General features: G+C 42.4%; 2 protein-coding genes across 2 annotated transcripts; one reads left to right on the top strand and one right to left on the bottom strand.

Moving 5' to 3' along the window:
- Nucleotides 1–2,489: 2,489 nt before the first annotated feature.
- Nucleotides 2,490–21,663, top strand: LOC310856124 (CD82 antigen; the record flags this gene model as incomplete). The annotated part of the gene is made up of 7 exons (XM_083761357.1): nt 2,490–2,582; nt 4,148–4,247; nt 16,084–16,196; nt 16,466–16,540; nt 17,293–17,397; nt 21,217–21,390; nt 21,646–21,663. The coding sequence occupies 7 exons, from the start codon at nt 2,490–2,492 to the stop codon at nt 21,661–21,663; spliced, it is 678 nt and encodes a 225-aa protein (XP_083617483.1).
- LOC310855969 (E3 ubiquitin-protein ligase TRIM39-like) lies at nt 6,723–8,366 on the bottom strand (the record flags this gene model as incomplete). The annotated part of the gene is made up of 1 exon (XM_083761185.1): nt 6,723–8,366. The coding sequence occupies one exon, from the start codon at nt 8,364–8,366 to the stop codon at nt 6,723–6,725; it is 1,644 nt and encodes a 547-aa protein (XP_083617311.1).
- Nucleotides 21,664–22,378: the final 715 nt, after the last annotated feature.

The following is a 22,378-nucleotide window of genomic DNA, read 5'->3' as shown; positions in this document are numbered from 1 at the left end:
CCTGGGCTCTACACACCCTCCACCAACCTAGTCCCCATATATGGGGGACAAGGGGAGAGCAACGGACTTGAACTCATGCATGCTTCCTTCATGCCTGAGTGTCCAAGTTGCTCCTTTACACCTGACAGGGGGGAGTTTCCCTGGTTGGACGTAGTGCGTGGAAGGAACACGTTATTCCAACCAGTTCCTTTCCCCTCCATCAGGCGAGATGGATATATATAGACCTTGACCAGTGGTTCTCAAAGTGGGGTCCACTCTGAGTGTGTACAAATGGAACCAATTATTGTGTTGTTTCCATTTACTCCAGTTTTGGCATCACTGCACTGGCTTCCGGTTGTTTTTAGGATTGATTTAAAAATTATTTTACTTGTCTATAAAGCTCTCAATGGTCTCGCACCATCCTACCTACATGACTGCCTGCCTAAATATGTCCCAAACCGCCCCCTAAGGTCTTCCACTGCTGGCCTGCTCGCTTTGCCTAAAAAAATGGCAACTAAAAAATACGGGGAAGCAGCTTTTTGCTTCTACGGGCCGTCGGCATGGAACAAGCTCCCTCTGTACCTTCGTCAGGCAGCCTCTGTAGACATTTTTAAAGCTCAGCTCAAGGACCCACTTCTACAACATTGCTTTTAATTGATGTTTTTTTTTTGTTATTCATGTCCTCACTGTATTGCATTACTGTCGTTGCCTTGCTTTTCTTTTATTCTCCATTGCTCTATAAAGCACTTTGAGCTGCATTTCATGTCATGAAAGGTGCTATACAAATAAAGTTTTATTATTATTATTATTATTATTATTATTATTATTTGTACACACTCTTAAAAAGACACACAAATTTAAAAAGAAAAAGAAACGTTTGAGAACCACTGATGATATCCAGGGGTTTTCAACGGTGTATTGCATGTGGTCCGTACATGGCGATGCATTCAGTAACGTAGGATAGTGACAATATTTTTATTAATTTTATGTTTTGGACGAACGTGCACCACAACTGTTTGTAGTTTTGCTTCAGTTCCTGAGGGATCATCACGGCCATCTATCTCTATGGGAAAAAATGCATTGGGATTCATTTCCTGGGCCTGGCGTCGTCAAGAAAGGGGGCGGGACTGTGACACCCTGACCCTATAGGCCCTCAAGTTATGGGAAGTAGGCCTTATATGTGTGTCCCTGACACACACACACACACACACACACACACACACACACACACACACACACACACACACACACACACACACACACACACACACACACGCAGCGAGTAGTTTAATATTAACAGCCAACAAGGAAGTGAAGTGAACTCTGGCACCGTTGCAGCTTGGCGAGAGTTACTGTAATTAGACACATCACCCGGGTCAACACACACACACACACACACACACACACACAGACACACCACGCAGGTAAGCGCTTCTCATTCTCTCTCATAATAGTAGCCTACTTATTAAGTATTGCCAGTGGTGGAAAGTATCTTAAAGTGCAATTATTCAATCCGAACAATTGGCATTATGAATGATGACATAAAACTATTTAAAGAAACAAAAGGATGTGTTGTGAGCTTGTAGGTCGGCTATATTTTCACTGCTAAGGCTTAAGTAAGTGTGGGTCTTATTGGGGCGATCACCACCTTTCTGCTGTTTTATACGTATACCTTTCATGTTTTGTACTATACTCTCCACTACTGTACTGTACTGTACATTAACCCACTAACACTTGAGGACCCGATTCGACAAATCTCCTCTTAAATCCTATCCTATATACAAAGCCTATGTTTCTATAAATCATGGTGCTCAAACTTTTGCAAGTAAAGAACCCCTAGAATGATACTGTATGTATTTGGCCGCTAACCCCCATCAAACATATTTTATTCTGGATCTTTCCCTAATGGGACTGATCGAGGGTAGCTACTGGGACGTAAATCGGGATTCGATCACCCCCGGCTGGGTCACCTGAGTGAGGGGTATGATGTTGGTAGACCCGAAACCCTGATGAACTTATAGGACACAACACTGAGGATACGTCCCAGCCCAGGTGCATCCATGTGATGTATTTTTGTTTTGTTTTTGGTACTTAGCTTCCTTATGATTCCTAACGACTATTTAAATCATGTGTTGTTCTTGCTTACTGTAACTCGCTCTGGATTAAGAACATCTGCAAAAAGGCCTACATTGCAAATTGCAATTGCAACGTGCAGTGGGTGTTTATTCCAGGCCGTCGGGCCGTAGAAGCAGAAAGCTGCTTCACCGTATTTCTTTAGATGCAATTTATTTAGGCACATCGAGCATGCCAGCAGTGGCAGACCTAAAGGGGGGGGGGGTTGGGACATATTGAAGAGCTGAATATACAACAGATGGGGGGAAGGAAGGGCTTTTATCGAACATTTCTGGTCATTTATTGAAGTGAAGAGCTGAACATTTAACAGAGCTGAGCTAGGAGGAAGGAAGGTTTTTCTTTATTGTCCATTTCTTGTCATTTCTTGAAGCAGAATCATGAAGCTGGAGGAGAAGATCCATGTCCTCAGATTCTTCTCTGGGATTCTAAACTCCATCTTCCTGGTGAGCAGACAGGACGAGAGCTACGGGGTGACCACCAGATCCAAACTGTTCCTTTGAGTGACAGTCAAGTATCACTCGTGTGGGACAAGTGGGAGGACGGGGTTGGCAAGTTATTACTTAAGGTGCTATTAAATGTCATATCCGACTATAGGCCTAATATTGCCTATAATGTTGTTATGAAACCCTGATGGCATGGCATCTCACATCTCGTTATAAAATGCAAATCTTGGTCATATATGGCCGAAGTTTACAACAGAAGGTCAACTATTAGGGGACTAACTATATCAGGGCATTTGAAGTGAACACTGGATTGTCCCACGCATAGGGGGACATCTTTTCACCCTAATAAGAGCTAGCACACTTTAAGAGTGTGATGGTTTATATACAGTAACAGTATACACTACAGTATATTTCGGTAGGTTATGCCCTAATTAACAGAAGTGATAGCCCAGCTTGGAGCGAATGCAATGCTTGGGTTTGTGTCAGTGTTCATCTTTGATAGCAAATTCTGTTTTAGTTTAAGTCTTTAGTCAAATAAATGGTTGGTTTGATTGTGCTGTGAGACACAGATCTATAGTTAATATAATATGAAGCATGTCTTGTTTTATAAGTGCATGACATTGATCCAGTGTTCATTTTGACAGAAAATTCTGATTTAGTCTCGGTCATGTGACCCTATTTTGGTCAGTGCCGTATTATCCCTAAACTATGTTGTACTATTTTGAAACACATTTTAAATCTACATCGACACGTTTGTGAGCTTGTAGATCGGGCTATTTGAACTATTCAAGAATGTTTTTAAAAATAGTAAAAAGAAAAGACACACCATTTAGTCTTATTTCTAATCTATAGTCTCAGTCAACTAAAATATCTAAATATTTAGTATTTTAGTCTTAGACAACGAAATGAACACTGGTTTGTATGAGTGTTGTTTTAACCATATTTATATATACCGTAGCGTGGACTAACGGATGGTTCAACAGGTGGCTCAGGGGTAGAGTGGCTGTTAGTTCAAACCCTGTGGGCTCCCCCAGAGTTAGTGTCCAAGTGTCCTTGAGCAAGACACTGAACTGAACCCCTAATTCCTCCTGATGTGCTGGTTGGTGCCTTGGATGGTTTCCGCCGCCATCGTTGTGTGAATGTAATGCACAATCTATGTAAAGCGCCTTGGATAATGGCGTTATATAAATGCACCAGGGAAACTCCCCCCTGTCAGGTGTAAAGGAGCAACTTGGACACTCAGGCATGAAGGAAGCATGAGTTCAAGTCCGTTGCTCTCTCCTTGTCCCCCATATATGGGGACTAGGTTGGTCTCCCCTTGTCCCCCATATATGGGGACTAGGTTGGTCTCTCCTTGTCCCCCATATATGGGGACTAGGTTGGTCTCCCCTTGTCCCCCATATATGGGGACTAGGTTGCTCTCCCCTTGTCCCCCATATATGGGGACTAGGTTGGTGGAGGGTGTGTAGAGCCCAGGATCACATTAGATGATTGACACAGGGGTGAAAAATGGGTTTCAAAATCGTGGGATAAAAAATATATTAAAAAAGAAAAATGCACCATTTACCGTTTTACCATTTCTCTTCCCTCAGATTCTAGGACTGAGTATCTTCGGCTGTGCTGCGTGGATCCTGTTCGATGAAAGCGGTTTCCTCTCCTTCCTCACGACTGGTAGCCTCGGAAACACGTCTGGTAACTCAGCCTGACAACATGTGTTACACTTATGAAATTTAAACTAGGGATGCACCGAAAGGTAAATTCTTGGCCCGAAACCGAATACCGAATATAGGAAACAGTTGGCCGAAAACCGAATATCCGAATATGATTAATATTATATATCTTTTTTTCCTACCATAGCGGTCATGGCCGTACCTTAAAGCTACCTAATTTATGGCAAAAGAAATGGTTATGGCAAAACTTAACTTAAATAATAATCACTATTATGGGTCCATAAAACATGTATTCAGCTCTTTGGAATGCATTAATTGCATACACTATTCTGTGATATATTTTCTGCCTATTCGGGCCGAAACCGAATAGGCCGAAAATGCATTTTTTGCCATTTTCTGCCGAATATTTTCTGCCGCAGAATATTCGGTGCATCACTAATTTAAACCCCACAAACTAGGTACCGGTATGTACCTATGATGAGACCTTTTGGCCGATATCGATATCCAATACAATTAATTGCTGTTATGGCCGATAACCGATAAGTCGATATGATCTCATTCTGTATTAAGAAAATATAATAATGTTTTGCCATTCTGAAAAAAAGGCTTATAGGCCTATAAACTCTGAATTTAAAAATGTTCAAACTTCAAAACCCAGAAAACATTGATATCATTTTCAGCCTTCAAGTCAGGCTTTTATATTTAATTTGTCAACATAATTATAAAATAAAATCTATTTCTAAAAACCGATATATTATTTTACAGATACCGATGACCGATATCTCCTTTTAAAAGGTCAATGTCGGCCGATACCGATGCGTTTGCCCATTAATCCACAGACCGGACACGCGCATATCAGGCCCGGCGTCAAAGCATGCACACCTTGCACGTAGACGTAGTGCGGCACTACATTCATGCTCAAAATGTCAATCTGGATTTTCCTTCACAAGAGTTGAGATCACGATTCTCATGTTTTCCATGCAAATATACATATATTGTCCTTTAGTCTGTAGTTGCTGAACATTAGCCTATACGTACTACATTCACAATGTGTCACCTGGAGCCATCACTACTGTGGCTTTAACCCATTCTGACCTGAGATCAGATTCTAGAAATGTCTTCTACATCCTGACAGTTTTCTGAAAAAGCTATGTTTCTGTGTCAGTCGTTCTTCGATTAAAAAAATAAATAGCAGACCTACAATCTCGTAGCGCGCCACAAAAAAATAGCAGACCTACAATCTCGTAGCGCGCCACTCGGTGGCGCGCTATGAGCTTGTAGATCTGCTATTTTTCAATAGCTAAAGCATAACGTAATGCTAACACCAAAAGCGGTGCCCGCCCAGAATGGGTTAAACAGACAACATCAAAGTGCTTAACCCATTTTGGGGCGGGAACCACCCCTTTTGGTGTTTTAAACATTGTTATAATTTAGCTATTGAAAAATAGCAGATCTACAAGCTCGTAGCCACTCGGTGGCGCGCTATGAGCTTGTAGGTCTGCTATTTTTGAAAAATGTGGCGCAAATCTTTGAATATATATTCTTTCAAAGTGAATGTTTTTAACTAAATGGGTTAAAGACTTAAACCTCTCCTAAAGTCTCTCTCTTGTAGCAAAAACATAAGAGCAACTCAAATGAATTGGACAGGCTCACATTTAGAAAAGAGATCTCACAGGTGTCTGAATCTATGCTGAATAAACCAATGGATTGAACTTCATATTATTATTAGAACACAGTACATCCAACCAATAAAATACTACATCTATAGTCCACTGTACATCCAGACAATAAAATACTACAGGACAGAAGAACAGGTGAAAGACAGATAAATAGAGTCTGCACACTGGATAATGTTCCCATGAATATGTATTGTAAAACCACCAGATAACAGTTGTTGTTTCAAACACAGAACTCTTCTGTAGCAAATCAAAGACATGCTAAAACAATGTGGCACAATTCCTCGTTAGATGAACCCCATAATAAACATTGATCAATGTGACATATTAACCCATTAAACCCAAACACCAACAATCACCTAAACTTAATCAGTATAACTAGGACATCTGGCCTACTTGGGAATGATGCTACCTTGCAGAATATTTGCTTTACTATTTAATTAAATGTTCTATAGTAATATTATTACAATACTGAACAAAAATCAAAAGTTGAACTGAAACCTGAATGCTGAAGTCTCACAGACAGGGAGGGAGGATCCGCTGGGAGAATCTACACACGTGAGACGAATTAATTAGAGCGACAGAGAGAGAGAAGTGTGTGTGTGTGTGTGTGTGTGTGTGTGTGTGTGTGTGTGTGTGAGTGTACGGCCAGGTGTGTGTGTGTGTGCGTCAATTTAACAAAGGTGCAGACGATCAGAAATCAGCAGAGTGATCGACATTTGCGCTCCTCTATGCCGTATTGAAGTGGACTCGGTCCCAGACTTTTTTTTCCTCCCTGGAAATAAAAACGTCTGGGTTTCCGAGGCTAGCTGAGGATTAGTCTAATCTGTATGATTGACAGGAGAGATGATCAGAGGAGTAGTGTTTTCATTAAGACGTGGACAGAAGTATGGATAGAGTTTCTCAGTGAAGGAGCAGCCAGTGAAAGAGTAGAGGTGAACTCTGGTCTCCACGTCATAAAAGGAGACCAGACCCTCCTCATAGTCCACAAACACTCCCACGTTCTGGAGCTCCTCTCTTACATAGACGATGACAGTAGGGTTAACAAAAGCCAAAAGCATTCCATTCCTCAACGATATAATCCAGTAACCATATTTGGGACCTGTGTAAATCGTTTTTACTGCTCCTTTCCTGCTGATGGACTCTCTGACCACTCCTACATCCCAAATCCCAGTGTTAGCTCCACCCTGAACCTCATAGTAGAACCTTCCTGATGAGAAGCTTTGTTTTCCTAAGACACAGCTACATTGAGAGAATCTCTCTTTGTTGTCTGGGACATTCTTCTTTACTTTTCCATGACAAACTTGTTTTCCATCCTCAGACAGGATGAGGTAGGGGTGTGCTGTATCAGGGTCCAGAGTTACATCTACTGCATGTCGCTGGATCCTCCTCAGCTCAGCATCACGCAGGTTCTTCTCTATCTCTTCACTGAGTTTCTTCTCCAGCTGAGCCACAGCTGTCCTCACAGTCCCCATTGAAGACTGAGGGACATTGACCTTTGTCCAGTCCTTGGTGGATGGAGGGGAGTTGATGGATGAGAGGTTCTGGAGGAGGTGGAGGTGGTCTTCAGTGAGTGAGAGCTGCTTCAGATCAGAGCTTCTCTTCTCTAACTCTGTGATTTCCTGTTGCAGATCTTTGATGAAGCCTTCAGCCTGTTTTTCTGTTGTTTTCTGCCTCTCTTCGAACACATCAATGAGCTCAGCCTGGCTTCTCTCAATACAGCTGATCAGAGCAGTGAAGACCTGCACACTGTCTGCTATCACTGTGTCTGCGTCTTTCTGGCTGAGATCTACTGAGTGTTGGACCTCCTGAATCTTCTGTTGTCTCTCCTGGATCATCTGCTGAACTCCAGCCTCTGTCTCTCCCAGCTCAGCCTTCTTTCCTTCATATGCCACTTCCAGAGATACAATCTGATGTAACTTGTGGTCTGACTCAGTGCAGAACTGACAGACACACGTGTGGTCAGTGTTACAGAATAGGTCCAGAGGTCTGTCATGTTTCTTACACATATAGTCCTCCAGGTTCTTCACAGGGTCGATTAGTTTGTGTCGTTTTAACCCCAAGACTCTGTGATGAGGCTCCAGGTGAGCGTCACAGTAGGAGGTCAGACACATCAGGCAGGACTTCAGGGCTTTGAGTTTGGTCTCAGTACAGACGTCACAGGAGACTTCATCCGGTTCAGCGGGTTCCGGGTTTGTGCTGGAAGTTTGTCTCTGCTGCTTTGACTTCCTCAACTGATCGGCCATCTCAGAGAGAACTTTATTAACAGAGAATTTCGGTCTCTTATTGAAGGGTTCGTTGCACAGTGGACACTGAAACACATCCGTAGTGTCCCAGTAATGTGTGATGCAGGCGTTGCAGAAGTTGTGTCCACATGGAGTGGTGCTTGGATCGGTGAACACATCCCGACAGATGCAACACAGGAACTGATCTTCAGACAGGAGACAGCTGGCAGACGACGCCATTCCTTCACACTGAGAATAAAAAAAATAAACAAATTTAGTTTTGGATAAAAGTGACAATTAAAGTCCAACGTTGCTTCTGTCAAGTTGTGGGCAGCCCTGCGCAAAACTCAAATAATGTCTAAACATGAGTGTTCTCACCAAGTCATTGAGTCATAATGTCTCTCATGGTGTAAAGAAAAAAAAGACAGGGTTATTCAAGGGTGCGTAACAAGTAGGGGTGTAACGAATCGATACATTTGAAAGGTTTTATGACATTCATTTTCATTTATTTTTCTTTTTCTTTTAGGTTTTATGACCTCAATTACACCCAAAAAACCTGAACTTTGAACATTCAGTGGATTTTCTGTGGTCTGAAGTTTTCTTTGGGGTTTGGAAGCCTTTTGAGCTACAATGAAAACAGGCAACACAGTGAAAACAGTGACATCTGCTGGCAAATCCCATTGACATATATGGGATTTGCAGGATCTTACACCACAATCTGCCGGCAAATCAGAGCACCTGTTTGAGCCAGAAAACCCCAGATCACAGAAAATCTACTGAATGTTAAAAGTTAATGTTTTTTGGGTGCAATTGAGATTAGAAAACCTAAAAAAAATAAGAACAATTCCAAAACCTTTTTTTTAATGTCACAATCCACGCACAAAAATTTAGTATTGATACGATTGATTATTTGCATAGAAAAACGATTCGATACCGATTATTTGCATTGCAAAACGATACGATACGATACATAGTCAATGTTGCTCTTTTCATTTCGATTTACTTACTGTAGATTCTTCAAATTAAAATCGACTTTTCGATTGTAACGATATCGAGTTACGATATCGTTGCACCCCTAGTAACAACGTGAGCTTGTAGGTCGGCCTAGTGAAGCCTAGTTACTGGGGGGGGGGGGGTAATATAGCTCTAAATGCCACAGCATTAGAGCTATGGACCAGAGCTACGTGGCACTATAACAGGACACTTTTTTGCATATATGTCTTGAACTGTAGGATTTACAGTTAAATAGATGTCTTCCCTGGATCGCTTGATTAATAAATGTAACTCGCTGTTAGGGATGCACCGATCCGATACTCGTATCTCGTATCGGCGCCGATCCAGGCTAGAATTCTAGATCGGGTATCGGTGGCAAATGGGCCGATCCATTATCCGATCCGATCCGATAATTATGTGTAATTACAGTATGAAAACAACTCTACCTCCTCTGTGACACAGCAGTGTAGTATTGACAGTATAACATGTGGAATGCAGCCAGGCTAGCCTGCTCACACATTAATCTGGTCTAATTGTTGCACAGTTATTTAATAAATAATTCAGTGCATTTATATCTGTGTTTGTTACATTTTGTTTTACAAAGTTGGGAAAGTAATGTTTAAGTCAAGCCTTGATGTTGCCTTACACAAAATAATGATTCCAGACTCCACACAGTGAGGCATACAGCTTAATAGGTTATTACGTTTCTTTGTGGGGGGTATCGGATCGGTACTCTGTATCGGCAGATACTGGACCCCCATGTATCGAAATCGGTATCGAATGCCAAAAAGCCGGATCGGTGCATCCCTACTCGCTGTACAGGCCCTGCCCATTTCCACCTGATACATGGCCATGCAGAGAAAGGATGGATGGGAAGGAGTTAGGATCAACATATTTAGAGACGTACAAATAAAATATTTAGTCAAAACAGGAAATCATCATAGATATTATCTTATCGGCCCTAATCTCAATAGGCTACACATTCATTCTTAATATTGGCAGTTTCTAAACTCACACGCACACGCGCACACGCGCACACGCACGCACACACACATACCCACACGCACGTGCGCACATTTCGATTTATTTATTTGAATCCACAAATTACAATTAATTTAACAAGGAAACAAATATAATGGGGTTGACAGTTCATGTTCACTTAAGGATACACGTGGCACCTCCTTCTCCACACAGACAAGCTGCCTATAACAGCCCAAACAGAGCTCAGTATTTGGCAAGTTGTTTAATTGGCTTTTCTTTTTCTCATGCCAGCTATTCTTAGGCCACTCATGGTCAGTTTATGCACATGGCCCAGGCTTCCAAATATCAGTATGGCAAATCTACAGCGATACCCCAAGTTTGTTATACTTCCAAGTAATGGTTGATGCTTAAGAGTGTTTATCTTGGAATGCCTGGTCCATGTACAGATCAAAGACACAGCCCACCTCCAGAATCAGGACCTCCTTGTGACTGGTGTCAACAAAGACAACATCAGGTGTATTGGGGATGTTAGCAAAGACATCGCATGCACAGCTAAACCAATCTGGTGACACTCTTGAATGTTTATACATTCACACTCTCTCACACACACACACACACACACACACACACACACACACACACTATGTTCCATCCTGGAGGCCAATCTTTCCGGTGATAAGATGGCCACCAACGTAATCAAAAAAGTCAATCAAAGAACAAGATTCCTTTACAGGATCTCCTCACTGGTCAGCAAAAACACCTTGAAGACCTTAACACATTGATTGCTAACGCTTGAAATTCTACTCAGGATTGCTTGTGCTACACGATTAACATTGGACTTTTTAACTTTTTAGGGGCCCACAGCGAGGGGCCTCTTATAGCACATCGCACATCGCATAAATCAAAAGAACGCCAAACTAGTCCACTTCAATTTAAAAAAAAAAATATGATTCTACCATCTTCCATTCTGGAGATATTGACCTTTTTCTAAAACCTGCTTTTCGCTGCACGCTGCTCTTTTGAAAAAACAGCAGAGATATGGAAGGTTGAAGTTGACAGACATTGACAGACAGATATAAAAATGAACACAAATAATATCATAATACTACACACTGAATGAAAGCCCTGAATGTCTACTTTTAGGAGGAAAACAAATACACATGGTCCCATGTATAGTTTGTCAGTAATTGGCTGTTGAATGCAGCTTGCGCCCACCAGAGAGGATTTCAGAAAATGCATGGACCTGAAGAACCATTATTCACAAAATAAGGCCTATAGCGACATGTACATATGATATACCGTATGAAACAGAAGACTCTCTGCTTTCATAAGAAAAATACTTCTACTGTAATAATAATACAAATCACACCCCTGTGAAGTGAGCAGTGCAATGTTGCACAACATTGCACTGCTCACTTCACATGGGGGTGATTTTTATTATTATTACAGTAGAAGTATTTTTCTTATGAAAGCAGAGAGTCTTCTGTTTCATACGGTATATCATATGTACATGTCGCTATAGGCCTTATTTTGTGAATAATGGTTCTTCAGGTCCATGCATTTTCTGAAATCCTCAGAGTATTTTAGACAAGACAAGGAACTGACAACTAAATATTCACAAAATAAGGCATATAGCGACATGTACATACTATATACCGTATGAAACAGAAGACTCTCTGCTTTCATAAGAAAAATACTTCTACTGTAATAATAATGAAAATCACACCCCTGTGAAGTGAGCAGTGCAATGTTGTGCAACATTGCACTGCTCACTTCACAGGGGTGTGATTTTTATTATTATTACAGTATTAGTTTTTTTCTTATGAAAGCAGAGAGTCTTCTGTTTCATACGGTATATATTATGTACATGTCGCTATAGGCCTTATTTTGTGAATAATAGTTCTTCAGGTCCTTCATTCTCTGAAATCCTCTCTGAAAAATAGTATTTTAGACAAGGCATATAGCGACATGTACATACTATAGACATATCTGAAATTGTCTCAGTAACAGGGGGGGCAACACATGTCTTGATCAGTGTACCAGGCAGTCTACCTTCCGATCGTTTCAGAACGATAGTGTATTGTGTAACGGTGAGACACGTTAGTCGTTGTTGACAGACATGTCTGGACATGTTCTGGGGCAAAGAACCTCAGGAGAGATAAGCGGTGGAAAGGAGGAGAGAGAGAGACTCTAATCAATGTGTATTCGTTATACTGTACATTACAAACGGGTCGATTACGTCGCAGACGCCTTCATTGCGGTCTTATCACTGCAATTATAATGAATAAAAAGTCGGTTACAACCACACTACGGAGTACGGATAGTGTTGCCTGGCGAAGGCTCTATGGCTAATGGTGATCCACGGTGTCGAGTCGAGAATCGCTATACGGGCTTATTTGCCCAAACATGGGTGGTCAAGACATATAAAGCGGCCAGTTGATCATCTCTCTCATAATACGTCATTCGTTTCGCGTATCATTATGACATGGCGACCGTTGCAGATTATTCTTATATACGGGCAGAGGGCTCTCTTTTTTCGAGAATGAGAGGACGAGGTGGAAAGCGATCGCAACGCGGGCCTGGGGGGGGTTCCACGGCGGTGATCTCTCCTAGTAACGTCGGGCAGAGGGCTATTTTTCCGAGTGAATGAGAGGACGAAGCGGCGGTTGCAGTTGGAGGCGTTATATCCTTTTTCCGAGAATGAGAGAGATGCAAAGCGATCACAACGCGGGCCTGGGGGGGGGTTCCACGGCGGTGATCTCTCCTAGTAACGTCGGGCAGAGGGCTATTTCTTTCCGAGAATGAGAGGACGAAGCAGCGGTGAAAGGCAGTTCGAGGCACAGCCACAGTGGGTAAGTGAGTGGGGGGGGGACTGAAACTGAAATGCGACGATCCGAAACGAAGAGGGGGGGGCCTACATTGCTGCCTCGGGAGAAACCATGTAGAAACAGGAGGGGAGGGGAATCAAGTGTATTCACACACACACTAGCATGGGTACCTCCATTTTAGATCCCCTTGACATCTGCGTTGGTCTATGCCGTGCATGCCGGCGAGGCCACCTCCAGTACGTCGTAATGGATACGGCATGCAGCATAGACCAGACCTCTTTTCAGGAGGGGGGGGCTTTTAACTCCCGGATCACATAACGGACCTTCCTAGAGACATCGGTGTTACTTTATATGTTGTCCGGGCGCGTATAAATATGAAGCACATTAATCATAAAAAAAAACAATAAAACGCTTTAGAGCGTTATGCGCAGACGGCGTTCGATATTAATAAAGCGCTTTAGAGCGTTTTGCGCAATCGATGTGTTAACAGGAGCCCTCGTACAAGGTTTCTTTGACTATGCATCCACCTCTTGGTACCACAGCACCTCAAAGGCCCTTAAAACAAGGCTCCAGACCTCCCAAAACAAACTGGTCAGGCTCCTACTTGGCCTCACCCCCCGAACCCACCTCACCCCTGCCCACTTTGACAGGCTGGGATGGCTTAGGGTCGTCGACAGAGTACAGCATCTTGCAATGGGTCTGGTCCACAAGATTCGATACACCACCAAGATACCCATGTACCTGTCTAAATACTTCCTTAATGTAAACGAAGTCCACACCCACAACACCAGAGGGAGTGCAACAAACCATGTACAACCCAGATTCGGCACAAACAAGGGACTAAATTCTTTTCGCTCCTATGCCACCAAAATGTGGAACGCCCTACCAACAGTCATTAAGACATGTGAATCCCTTGACTCCTTCAAAACCGCTCTCAAAGGGCACCTACGGATGGCTGCAATTCGAAACTGGCCTCTGTAAAATCTGAATCCCCCCCACCCCCCCACCCCATTTTCCCTCACTGTATATTTTCCCTTTTTTGCTTCCCATATGATGAATTTAGCTACATAGAAATGTCTATTTGTATGTCTCTAAATGTTTGTATGTCTTTAAATGTTTTGATGAATTGAACAATGTGGACCCTGTTGTAAACAAGTGTAATGCTTAATTGGGTCGTCCACTCACAGGTGACAGTCTTTGTATTGAGTTTGTGCTTAAAATGTACTGTAAATTCTACAAACTGTTAATAAATATTTCAATCAATCAATCAAACACACACACACACACACACACACACTCACATTTTGGGGAAAGTGAAAAAGCGGTCTTCCTCACAGTGTGAGTGTCCATGTGCTAATCAATAGTTAATGACGGTCATGTGTGATAAAGACGAGGGTTAAACAGAGTGACTGACTATAAAGGTTAATTTCCTTGTTGGGATAAATGATGAACTATAAATGCAGAACTCACCAATGTTGAAGTTGTGAAGTGTTCGTGTAAAACGTGCTGTTGTTGTCAGTGTTTAAATGAAAGGTCTAGAGAGTGAGTCACTTAAACTTTAGTTTCACTAGGAAGTAAATAGGAACTGGTAGCCTGGTTCCAATCCCTGAATCGCTAGCCACGCCCATTAAAAACATATGTTCGATGTTAGTGAAACGAAATGAAAATTCAGGCTGAGTGTCAGGCTAAGGAACTGCAGCTGTTAACCCTGTACTGCCACCTGCTGGCGAAAAATAAAACTTCTGGGAACTCAGATTATTTGAACCCTATTGATTAATTGATTGATTGGAATATGTATTAACAGTTTGTAGAATTTACAGTACATTTCAAGCACAAACTCAATACAAAGACTGTTAACTGTGAGTGGACGAACCCAATTAAGCATTACACTTGTTTACAACAGGGTCCACATTGTTCAATTCATCAAAACATTTAGAGACGTAGGATAGACACTCTATGTAGTTAAAGAACAGCCCTAGCATGGAGAACTCTTAACGGTATGAGCAGTGTGTGGAAATCCAACCTCCCCCGAGGCCCGACACATCAGATCAGTTTCTTCTCTGCTACCGTGGAGTCCGTCCTCCTCTATGGCTGTGATAGACCTAGAATGCCTGTGATAATTTAATTATACTTCGTAAATTTTCATGTATCTCAGGCATAGATGACTTGCACCGGGAGCTGGTCGATTTGAAAATGTGCGGCCTCGCCCGGAGAGAAAGATGTCCGTGTGCATCTCTTGAAAAAGTGGAGATAATTCACTAAATACGCGTTTTGTGCCAGAACTTTCACATGGATATAAAACTAGAGGACCATTTTTCACACCACGTCTTTGGAATGATTTAATGGATTAGTACAAACGGAGCATTCATCACATTTAGGCCGCCCATGTAGAACCCGAACTGAAATTAACCTGTGTGTTCTATGGCTCTGTATGTGAAATACTGTACATACTGTATGTAACAACAAGAGCCGTTCTAGGGCTATGGCTGTGAATGCTGGCCTGGACACTAACACAAGCCCCACAGAAACCCCTGGATGGGTCCTCATGCTACACCAGAATGTTATACGTGTGGTACTTAGGTTATAAAGTTCAAACTGCAGCTACAAACCACCTGGAAACAGGGATTTTATTCATTTTAATTATCCAGTTTTATTTAGCATTGGCATTGACATTGGCATTGACATTGGGTTCACATGATGATTGCCATGATGGTTCTATAAATAAACAAAGAAAAATAAACAAGTTATAGCATATTTCTATATAAACATTAAATTATAAAGTAGGATGGCCTTTAGATCATATTTTACATTTTGTATTGCGTGTTATTCAAATAATAATTATAGCCCCATATCTATAGTATAAGTTCAGAATACAAATAAATCAAAATATACATTCTTCAATAATATAGTCAACATCACTAGAGGTAACTTACATTGATAAGATCAAAAGACACACAATATATAGTTATAGTATATGGTTATTATACGTATATATGTCTAGGACAATGACAAATGAACAAATTAAATAATTGTTGTTATCGCTTTCTTTCTTTCCGCGTGTGTGTGTGTGTGTGTGTGTGTGTGTGTGTGTGTGTGTGTGTGTGTGTGTGTGTGTGTGTGCGCGCGTGCGTGCGTGCGTGCGTGCGTGCGTGCAGAGGAGTTGAAGACAGCGGCCGGCGGTCTGTTCGTCATCGGTCTGGTGGTGGTCGCGGTGTTCGCCGTGGGCTGTGCCGGAGTGCAGACTGGGAGCAGAGTCTTAATGATAACGGTGAATTACCCACGATGCACCTCATTATCTCTGCAGCGTGGCCCTGCGTGGGTCACACTATAAAGGACAGGTTTTTAAGCCCATTAAGACCTGGAAAGCATCCGTGTCAACCTTAGCTTTTAACCACTATAAAAGTGGTTAAAAGCTAAGGTTAATTGTCAAATTATGCCATTATTTTAAACTTTATCTGTTTGATGTGCATGTGGTGTGTGTGTGTGTGTGTGTGTGTGTGTGTGTGTGCGCGCGTGTGCGTGCTGTTTCCCGTGCAGTACATGAGTTTCCTGGTCATGCTGGTCCTGGGTCAGGCCTTTGTTGCTCTCGTGCTGTATATCAACAAGGACAAAGTAAGTTAGTTCCTCGTCTAAATGGTGCATTTTTTTTATAGCGCTCTTAACCAAAGCACTTTACATAGATTGTGCATTATGTTCGAAATTAAAGCGGCTCGTATTTGTTTTAATTGTGTTCGAATTAAATTGAGCCCCGCTGCCCTTTTGCCTCAAAGTATATTATACCATTTCCCTAAAAAAAAAAGAAAAGATAATCCTATGCCACGGATATTGCAGGGCAGGATTCTTTTTTCCAGTCCACATAAGGGCCATTAAGGCCAGGACGAACCTTTGACATGTGCTGGCTGCCATCCGTCACTCCGTTTTAGATTCAGACTATAGAATGTATTGCTTATTTTACTGTTACAACGACATCAAATGACACAAGGGACCGACACCCCAAAAAGACCACCCCCAGAATTCGGCACATGCACACATGTGGACATGTCATGTGCACATGTGAACATGGGAACTTGTTCAAAATGTGAACATTTGCACATGTGTGCCCTTCTCTTGGGTTCGAGCCCCTGCCCCCTCAGTGCTCTCTGCACATATAACCAATGTATACAGTACATGCAGTAAGCTCAGAATGCATTGCACCACCACAGCGCGTTGTGAGCTTGTAGATCGGGCTATATGATTTGAAAATGACAGTTTCTAAATGTTTTCCTTTCATCTATAATCACACGATAGGGATGAACAGGTTGAATGTTGTTTAAAGTCCACTTCCAGCCATAGGCTCCTATAGATGTCCTTTCTCTCCTCCACAGATCGGAGCGAGTCTTGACCAAACGATAGCTGGTGTAATAGTGAACTATGGACACACCTCAGACAGAGAGCCACAAGACATGGTCCTGGACAATGTCCAACGCTATGTAAGTATAAGACATGGTCCTGGACAATGTCCAACGCTATGTAAGTATAAGACATGGTCCTGGACAATGTCCAACGCTATGTAAGTATATTAAGACATGGTCCTGGACAATGTCCAACGCTATGTAAGTATATTAAGACATGGTCCTGGACAATGTCCAACGCTATGTAAGTATATTAAGACATGGTCCTGGACAATGTCCAACGCTATGTAAGTATAAGACATGGTCCTGGACAATGTCCAACGATATGTAAGTATAAGACATGGTCCTGGACAATGTCCAACGCTATGTAAGTATAAGACATGGTCCTGGACAATGTCCAACGCTATGTAAGTAAGACATGGTCCTGGACAATGTCCAACGCTATGTAAGTATATTAAGACATGGTCCTGGACAATGTCCAACGCTATGTTTGCTGTGTTTTAATATGACTGTCTCTGATCTAGAGGAAAACATCACAGAATATACCATAACAAAGCGCTTTTTTAGCTCTTCTGCAGCTGACGAGTTCCCTCGTCATCTGGGCCCCCCCCTGCCCGATACTCCCCCAGTAAATGATCTGGTTCAAATTTTTAATCTTAAACTAGAGTCAGCTCTTAATATAGTGGCTCCTTTGAAAACAAAAAAGAAACATAACACCAGAGTAACGCCCTGGTTAAATGAGCATACACGCTCACTGAAGCAAGAATGTCGTAGAGCTGAGCGAGCTTGGAGAAAAAATAAACTCACCACCCACCTAGAGATTCTTAAAAACTCAACAGTCGCCTATAACAAAGCCCTGCGTCTAGCAAGGCAGGCATATTTCTCTGGCATTATTAACGAGAACAAGACAAATGCCAGAGTCCTATTCTCTACCATTGATCGACTTTTAAACCCCCCCCCAGTCCTACAAGCAGTCATTCCCGGCCTCTAAAGCTAAGTGTAATGAGTTTGCATGCTTTTTTGATAACAAAATCTTTAACATTAGAGCTGATATTTTGAATGGTGCTGTTGCTAGTGCAAACCTTCAAACAGCAGCTAACGGTCCCAGGGTAGATCTCTCCAGGGGGAGCCTATTATCGTTTTGCGCAATTGATGAAGACGAACTCCGCAAAACCATATCACAGATGACATCTTCCTCCTGTTCATTGGATACAATTCCCACCACCTTTCTCAAAGAGGTCTTAGACAGTGTGATTGGAGATATCCTAAAAATTGTAAACAGCTCTCTCCAATCTGGCGTCTTCCCAGACTCACTGAAGACGGCCGTAGTTAGGCCCCTACTCAAAAAACACAACCTGGATCCCTCTGTTTTGGGTAACTATCGACCCATTTCAAATCTACCCTTTCTGGGCAAGGTTTTAGAAAAATGCATCTCTCAACAACTAGATATATTTATACAGAACAATAATGTGCACAACAAATTCCAATCTGGATTCAGGAAAAGTCACAGCACTGAAACTGCACTGGTAAAAGTAATGAATGATCTTAGGGTGTCTGCTGACAAGAAACATGTATCGGTTCTCTTACTCCTAGATTTAACGGCTGCATTTGACACGATAGATCATTCAATTTTAATACAGCGCCTGGAGCACTGGGTAGGCCTGTCTGGTACGGCCCTGTCCTGGTTCTCCTCCTACCTCTCAAACAGAAGTTACTTTGTCAATCTAGCAGAGTTTAACTCAGACAAACACAACATCAGCTCTGGTGTCCCACAAGGCTCGATTCTTGGTCCTCTGCTGTTCTCCTTATACATTTTGCCATTGGGTGAACTAATTTCCAATCACGGAGTCAATTTTCATTTCTATGCTGATGATACCCAGCTATATCTTTCTGTGGCCCCAGATGATCCCTGTGCTTTAGACCCGCTGTTGACCTGTCTGTCTAGCATCAAATGTTGGATGAGTGAGAACTTTCTCATGCTAAATGAGGATAAGACAGAAGTTCTCATAATCGGTTCTAGCGAGCAAAAAGAATCAATAATTAGCAGACTTGGCAACCTGACTGTAGAAAGTAACAGTACAGTAAAGAACCTGGGGGTTATTATTGATTCTGAATTGAATTTTAATTCACACATTAATCATGTTACCAAGATTGCCTTTTTTCACCTTAGAAATATTGCACGAATCAGAGCCTATCTGTCCTTGGACGATGCAAAAACGCTTATCCATGCCTTTGTTTTTTCTCGGCTTGACTATTGCAATGCACTTTTTTCAGGACTCCCTAAGAAAACGACTGACAGATTACAACTTGTCCAAAATGCAGCAGCTAGAGTCCTAACTAGAACTAAGATGAGAGAACATATTACTCCAGTTTTGGCATCACTGCACTGGCTTCCGGTTGTTTTTAGGATTGACTTTAAAATTCTGTTACTTGTCTATAAAGCTCTCAATGGTCTCGCACCTCCGTACCTCCGTGACTGCCTACCTAGATATGTCCCTAGCCGCCCCCTCAGGTCCTCCAATGCTGGCCTACTTGAAGTGCCTAAAAAAAAGTGCACAAAAAAGTATGGTGAGGCAGCTTTTTGCTTCTATGGCCCAACAGCCTGGAATAAACTTCCATTCGAGCTCAGACACGCACCCTCTGTAGACATTTTTAAATCTCAACTCAAGACTCACCTCTTCACCCTTGCTTTTAGTTGAGTTTTATTTTTATTTTATTTTATTTTATTTTTTTATGTGTTTTTATTTATTTTATGTTCTTATATTCAGTTTTGTTCTCTGCTATTGTTTTATCATTTTAACTACTTGTGTTTTATTGTATTTTATTTTTGTGTCCTGCCTTGTGAAGCACTTTGAGCTGCATTTATGTATGAAAAGTGCTATACAAATAAAGTTTATTATTATTATTATGTAAGAATATTCATCCATTTTGACCTGAGACCTGTAGGCCTACTAGCTGTTGCTGTTTGCATTTATGTCTAATATACTTAATCAATCAATCAGAATGCTATGACTGCATGGAAGCATTTGGAAATTGTGTGAGGAAACAGTCCGTCTGCCACGTGAGACTAAATTGGTATATTATACAAACAAACACTCCACATAGGGTGACCAGATATGTCCCTCTTTGCGTGGGACAGTCCCTCATTTCCAAGACTTTTCAGGCGTCCCACAAATTGAGACCTTGTCCCATATACATTGTGACTGGCAGGAAATATTGCATCAGTGTTCAAATGCCCTTATAATAGTTAGGGCCGATTCATACTCCTATTTTAGAGCCGAATAAAAGTCGGTTCGGCTCTGTAGAGCCTACAATGTGACGTCATTTGAGGTTCGGGGGGGCGGGTACCGTCCTAAAGTCGGCTCTTCGGTGCTACTGCACATTTTCACGATTTTTCAAAAAATAGCTGATCTACAAGGTCGTATAGCGCGGCACTCGGTGCTGCACTATGAGCTTGTAGATCTGCTATTTTTCAATAGCTAAAGTATATAGTGGGGCGACTGTGGCTCAAGAGGTAGAGCAGGTCGTCCAATGATCCATGGGTCGGCGGTTCGAATCCCGGCTCCTCCTGTCTACATGTCGAAGTGTCCTTGGGCAAGACACTGAACCCCAAATTGCTCCCGATGTGCTGGTTGGTACCTTGCATGGCTTCCGCCGCAATCGGTGTATGAATGTGTGTGTGAATGGGTGAATGTAATGCACAATCTATGTAAAGCGCTTTGGATAAAGGCGCTATATAAATGCACCATTTACCATTTATAACATAATGCTTAAAACACCAAAAGGGGTTCCCGCCCACAATGGGTTACGTTATTAAGAATATATTCTCTTATAAATCAAATTCTGTTTTTGAGGTATACCTCCGTATAACCATGGTTTGGGAATGCATTTATAAAGGGGCGGTGCTGTGGGAGGATCGGCCCTGCCGATTGGCTGGAGAACTCCTTCATTAAGAACCAGAGCACCGGCGGCGAGGAGCGCCTACTTCCTTGTTCCTGTTTCAACTCCACGCGCTGTCCCGTCATCCCTGGATCGCTGCTCTTTGGACTGGGGAGGAACAGCTATGTGGAGGTACAGTATATCCAGGGGCGGCCTTAGCAATCTGGAGGCCCGTTTCAAGACCAAATATGAGGCCTCCATAGGCTACCTATGACATAATTATTCTGTTGATACAAGTGTATTGATACAAATATAGTTTTGACTGTTCAATATCGTGCGCAGCCATTACTCTCGACAATTACACAGCAACAACACCTCTCCTCATCCTGTCGTCCCTTCACAATGACGTGTCTCCCCCTTTGCCTCAATGGCGCACATTTTACACAGGCTATTAACAGGAAATAAGTGTAACTTAACATTGTGGGAGAGAGTAAGGCAGTGAGTGAGAGAGAGAGAGAGAGAGAGAGAGAGAGGGGGCAGGGAGGCCCCCCTGAGGGTGGAGGCCCGTTTCAATTGAAACTGGTGAAACATAGCAAAGGCCTCCTATGGGTATATCGTACGACACACAACATTCATGTATACCCCCCAATGCTCTTTGGACTGGGGAACCACAGCTATGTGGAGGTATCCTACGACACACAACCTTCATGTATACCCCCCAATGCTCTTTGGACTGGGGAACCACAGCTATGTGGAGGTATCCTACGACACACAACCTTCATGTATACCCCCCAATGCTCTTTGGACTGGGGAGGAACAGCTATGTGGAGGTATATGATATATCCTACGACACACACCATCATGTACCCCCCCAATGCTCTTTGGACTGGGGAACCACAGCTATGTGGTGACACACAACCTTCATGTACCCCCCCCCCCAACTGTACGTGGGTCAGGAGTGGACCCCCCAAATGTTTTTTGGGGGGTCCCAAGAGAAAGAGTGAGTGAGTGAGAGAGAGTAGGGAGAAACTCTGCAGGGACGTGCAGAGAGTGTTAGAGGGGCAGCGGCTGAAATCCCCATAAGAGGGCACTTTTGAGAAGAAAGAAAAAAATAGCGAAAACAGCAGATCTACGGATAAGCAGTTGAAGATGGATGGATGGATGGTTTGATTGTTCATTA

The sequence above is a fragment of the Protomyctophum parallelum genome (genome assembly GCF_964188405.1).
Source record: "Protomyctophum parallelum genome assembly, chromosome: 3".
Taxonomy (NCBI): Eukaryota; Metazoa; Chordata; class Actinopteri; order Myctophiformes; family Myctophidae; genus Protomyctophum; species Protomyctophum parallelum.
This window is presented reverse-complemented; position numbering and strand designations above follow the sequence as displayed.